General features: G+C 41.5%; 1 protein-coding gene across 1 annotated transcript in view; it reads right to left on the bottom strand.

The window, feature by feature from the left end:
* Positions 1-2,200: 2,200 nt before the first annotated feature.
* SNIP1 (Smad nuclear interacting protein 1) overlaps positions 2,201-5,683 on the bottom strand; it is an 8,495-nt gene continuing 5,012 nt past the window's right edge. The window contains exons 4-5 of the mRNA XM_015572772.1: positions 4,050-5,683; positions 2,201-2,342 (exon numbers count right to left, since the gene is read on the bottom strand). Of these exons, the coding sequence (XP_015428258.1) occupies positions 5,614-5,683 (70 nt within the window). The 3' untranslated portion in view covers positions 2,201-2,342; positions 4,050-5,613. The remainder of the gene's footprint in view (positions 2,343-4,049) is intronic.

The following is a 5,683-nucleotide window of genomic DNA, read 5'->3' as shown; positions in this document are numbered from 1 at the left end:
AAAATCACCATTCCCTCCCTCCCTTCCTTCCTCCCTCCCTCCCTCCCTCCCTTCCATTGTTACTGGAAAGGGGACCTGGCCCTGTGCGGGTCTGCCTAGGGCCAGCAGTAGTGTGCGATTCTTGACTTTGTGCAGGAAAGATTTCACAATGAGTTCAGGTGATTTTTAGACTACAGGGCCTTTTATTGTGTGCTTTTTTTAAAAAAAAAAAAAGAAAATTGTATCATTGGGGGAAATTTTGGAAATAACTGGAGGGGAATTAAAAAGTCCCTCAAGAGTAATTTCTCCTATTTCTGTCAGATACCTGAAGGCACTAATAGTACAAGGTCATTTTAAATGGAGTTCAAGGCTTGACGTTTCCTGAGCTCCCAGGCTACAAATACCTGGGAGGATTCTATTTCTGATGAACTCTTTTATTCTGAAAATTACAGCCCTTTGGCATGCCAGCTTTTCATAGGAAACATCTACTATACTACCCATTGTATGTGGGTTTTGACTTCTATCTCATGCAACTTAAAGTAAGGTCTGATTTGCTAGTATCAAGTATGGTTTGCCTTTAGATCAAACGTGGTTTCAAAAATAACGTAGTCCCTCATTATCAGAATGCAGAAGTCACACTCACCCTCTTCTCCCTAACTGAACTTTGTGCTTCCAAAGCCTCATTAATTTACCGCCTCGGGTATTTCCTAGTGCTAGTCTCTCCCGCTAGAAATATGTATTCCTTTCTTTTCGCATCCCCACCGGCCTCTTTTGAGTAACTGCTCATTCTTCTGACTACTGAGGCTTTGTTGAATACTATTTCTCAGAGCTTCCGTAACGCCCAATGCTTCTTCTATCTAGCACTGTGTGTAGCTCCTGCTTATATTGTTCTGCGAGGGCCAGATCTTATGCATCTCATAACTATAAACGCAAGATAGCCCTAGTCCATTTGGCTCAGTGATTACAGCATCGGTCCAGGGACTAAAGGGTCTCGGGTTCAATTCTGGTCAAGGACACGTACCTCAGTTGCAGGCTCAATTTTGGGAGGAGACCAATCAATGTGTCTCTCTCACACCAATGTTTCTCTTTTTTAAAAAAATATTTTTATTGATATCAGAGAGGAAGGGGGAGGGGGGAAAGAGAGATAGAAACATCAACGAGAATCATTGATCGGCTGCCTCCTGCACACCCCCTGTAGATCGAGCCAGAAACCTGGGCATGTGCCCTGACTGGGAATTGAACCTTGACCTCCTGGTTCATAGGTCGATGCTCAACCACTGAGCCACACCGGCTGGGCCACTCTCTTAAAAAAAGGGGGCATGGGGTGTAATATATCATCGTAGTTAAGAATGTGGCATCTGCAACCAGAGTGACTAGGTCTGAATCCATCCTACCTACCACTGTGAACGTAACCTCTCTCTTCCCGTTTTCCAATCTGCAAAGTGGAACAATGGAAGAAGCCTGCCTCACAGGATTATGAAGAAATGAGTTAAAGTATGTGTTAGTGTCCATGTAAATGCTTAGAACTATGTTCATGCATAGAAAGTGCCCCAAGTGTTGGCCAGTTTTATTACTGAGGTCTCAGTTCATAGCACTTCTTAGGCACCCAATTATTGAATATTTGTCTATTTTTATTAATCAACATGATTCCCAAGCAGCTCTGGCTATGAGTTGGTGGAGTGAGGATTTGCCTGAGCCACTCTTCCCCTGAAAATCCCACCCACTGATTCCCTTGAGCCCTCCATGAAGAGGACAGACTATTTCTCTCAGGTCTCCCCACTAAGTTCTGCTAGGGAGGTGAAGAGCAAGGGTCCAGAGGAAAGACCACTGAACCTGGACTGAGGTTTCTAGCTCTACAACTTGCTGTGGGCCTTCAGCTAGACAGCTAAATTTTATAGGATTCTTTCCACATCCTCACCCATCCTGCTGTCCCCTGGACTGCTCGGTGTAAAACAATGCCCTCCTCCACTACTGGTTCAAAATTCACTTAGTCTCCAAGACATACCTTACATGCCATCTCTTGCCCACGGTGCAGCCCGCCTCCATATTATTGCTCCCTGCTTGTAACTTACAGTTGTAAACTAAGTGCTAGCATAGCAAGCTTATGCAACTATTGCTTTAATGAATTTCTTAAACTTTAGGATACATGTGAACAAATCAACTGTAATATAAAATTGTTTACCATTTAATAAATATGCTGGAAACCACCCAAGAGACTGAATGAAGCTTTCAGTTCCAAAGCTTTAAATCAAGTAGCCCTTTCAGTTCATATAAACTCACATGTCCAGGAACATTGTGGGCTCACAAGTAGGCACTGCTGGCATGGTGAGTGTTCACCCTTTGATTAACATCGTATCTTCTTTCTTCACATACACAAATTTCCCCAAAGGGAAAGATTTTAAAAAATATTACCATTTGGGCAACATATTAAATAACTCAAAATATGTAAGTTCTAAGCCTTCTGAAGCCAAGCCATGTTGTATACTAATATACTCAATACAGTAACATAATTTTTAAAATTTTTCAGTTATCTGAATTGATAGCTTTCACTTATCACCAGGATACAATAAAAGTATTTTAAAGTTACCAGCTACACCCGGCTGGCATGGCTCAATAGTTGAGTATCGAACTATGAACCAGGAAGTCATGGTTTGATTTCCAGTCAGGGCACATGCCTGGGTAGCGGGCTCAATCCCCAGTGGGTCAACCCCCAATGAGGGGCTAGCAGGAGGCAGCTGATCAATAATTCTCGCTCATCATTCATGTTTCTCTTTTTCTCTCTCCCTTCCTCTCTGAAATCACTAGAAATATACAGTGGGGCCTTGACTTACGAGTGTCCCGACTAACGAGTTTTTTGAAATACCAGCTGTCTCTCGGCTGATTTTTTGCATTGAGTTGATAGAGTAATTTGAGTTAATGAGCTCCTTAACGAGCTCAGTCTCGGAACGAATTAAAACTCGTAAGTCAAGGCCCCACTGTATGTTTTAAAAACAATTACCAGCTGCACTTAATGAGCTGTCCTTGGTCAAGGTTAGAATGAGGGAATGAGAAGATGACTAGGAAAAGGTTTGATGGAGAAAATCTGAAGATCCTGTCCCATATCTCTGCAGAAATGTAGAACCACCGCAGAGGATTTGGGGAAGGGCCCCAGAAGCAAAGGGCTGTTTTATATAGTACTTGATTTTGACAATGATTTACAGACAAGCCAACCAGGGTGGAGAAAAGATAGGGAATAAAGAAGTTGCAAATAGCTTAGATCAGTGGTTCTCAACCTTCTGGCTCTTTAAATACAGTTCCTCATGTTGTGACCCAACCATAAATTTATTTTCGTTGCTACTTCATAACTGTAATGTTGCTACTGTCATGAATAGTAATGTAAATATCTGATATGCAGGATGGTCTTAGGCGATCCCTGTGAAAGGGTCGTTCGACCGCCAAAGGGGTCAAGACCCACAGGTTGAAAACCGCTGGCTTAGATGAACATGTTTCTAAGCAATAAATGTACTAAAAAAGAAAGTTTTAGGATTATGTCAACTTCAAATGAGAAGCCTGCTGGTGATATCTGGCTCTGGAGATGGATAATGTCTTTCTTTAACCCCCTTTCTTCAAAAAAAAAAAAGGAGGGAGAGCACCTTCCTAGATATTTGACATGAAGAATCTCTTAATCCAGGAAGCAAAAGTTTACTCCACAATTGGGACCTCTTATTGAATATGTAGGCAAAAACGGTCACCACAGTGCCCATCAGGATGGCATTTGAAGCAAAGCCCAGGGCCTCCAGGAAGTAGTAGGAGTAGCACAAACTGAAGAAGGAGGCCCAGAGGTGAGATGCCAGATTAGTGCCTAAATCCCTGAAAGACAAAACCATCAGTCTGGATCAACAGAATAACCCAAAAATCCATCTCAGTAAAACATACCTTTTAGATATGCACATATGTAGTTTGTGATCTATGGCACATATAAAAATTAGAAAAACAGCCATTGCAGTAGCCCATGTAGAATACAGTGGGGAAATGGTAATTGCTCTTACATGGCTATAGCTTCCCTTCATCTAACCTTTCATCTTACTAACCTTAAGTGTTCACTCTTCAAAGAGGATCTTTTCATTTCTTTTGAGTAAACATTAGTCAGCTGCTTCCCCGAGTACACATGGGTGAGACCTTAATGGAAAGACAATATAAAGACAATCTAATAGTATCGTAAGTTTCAACCCAAGAGGAATAGTTAGCAGCAGCAATGACTGAGTTGTATGATCTCTCCTTTCTCTCCATCCCACACCCATCACCACCTGAGGGTAAATTAGTGAGGGCAGGGATAAACTGGTACAAGGCCCCCTACGTAAAACCTGCCCCAACTCTATTCTGAGAAAGAAAACCCCTTAACTGCCAATACAAAAGCACTGCTGCTTCAACAGGACCAACACTCACTTGCCAAGATATGGGGCTATATTTACAAATTTTATTATTTTTTTATCCCAAAAATACATATAAATGAAAACCTGCTCTTCAAATGCAGGGAGACTTTACCTATAATGTAGCATTACATTTACATCACAAAACATCCTCATATGAAAATCAGTTGAAGCTCTTTCATACACAATTAGATATATATTCACACTATATATATGTAAGTAGTTATGAATTATCTACTTACACAGATTCCTTTAGTGGAAAATTAGGAAATTCCCATGCTTTCCAGCCTTGGGAAGGTAAATACAACCTCTCTAGATGTTTTTAAAAAGATGAAACATGTAAACTACACAACCTCCTTTAGACATGTACACATGTTGCTAGAAGAGAGCAAGGACCCGGCCACATAAATAGTGTGTTTCTCAAAAGAGAAAGAGATAACATTTGAATAAAAATGCAAAGTTGAAGAACAGATAAGATGGTCAAAATTGTTATGTACACGCTCCATGGAGAAATGAGAATTCTCTCACAGGAAACAGATCCTTGATGCATCTCAGCCTCTCGTGACATTAAATCGGCCCCCACTGGCAGTAGTCATGATCTTCCTGTACAGTCAAATGCTTAAGCATGCTCCTTAAAGCATCTGTTTAGGTCCAACAGTCAATAATGATGAGGTCATGTGGTAAATTCCCACCCCCACCCCCCCAAAAAAAGAAGTGCAAAATCAACTTCTGTGACTCAAGAGCTCAACCAGGTCAAAGCTTTGGTATATACAGGAGGCTGTTTTGGTGATAACCAAAGCTTAGAAAGATTCTGTTAAGGGATTTGCCCCAGGAACAAAAACAAAACAAACCCAGTCCACAAAGCCTATAAATAAAGTAACTGTACAAAGAGAACAAGCCACAATTCCCCTTTAGACAAGGGTTTATAGTTTCCTAGGCAGCAGTTCTGAAAGCACCAACTAAAGCCACAATGCTTCTACGAGAACACAATGTGTTGGTGAGACTGTTCTGAAAACATATGCCCACAGGCAAGTGGCTAATGTGCCACAGAAAAAAGTTCAAACACAAGTCAGTTTTCTTACGTTAAAACATAAGCTGGTCAGCAACCGAAGAGAGACTTAAGGCAATAAGAGGCATTACAAAGAGCGCCACGGTGCTCGAGTCAATCACAAAGCCTTCGCAGAAAGGAAAGGTCTCTCAAGAGTTTGGGTTGTTTATTAGTTTGCTAGCTGTCAGATACTTCTTCCTCCTCCTCTTCATCCTCATCTTCTTTCCTGTCTACTTCAGAGGTGTCA

The sequence above is a fragment of the Myotis davidii genome, unplaced genomic scaffold (assembly GCF_000327345.1).
Source record: "Myotis davidii unplaced genomic scaffold, ASM32734v1 scaffold88, whole genome shotgun sequence".
Classification (NCBI taxonomy): Eukaryota; Metazoa; Chordata; class Mammalia; order Chiroptera; family Vespertilionidae; genus Myotis; species Myotis davidii.
Note: the sequence above shows the minus strand (reverse complement) of the source record. Positions and strands in the feature narration are given on the sequence as shown.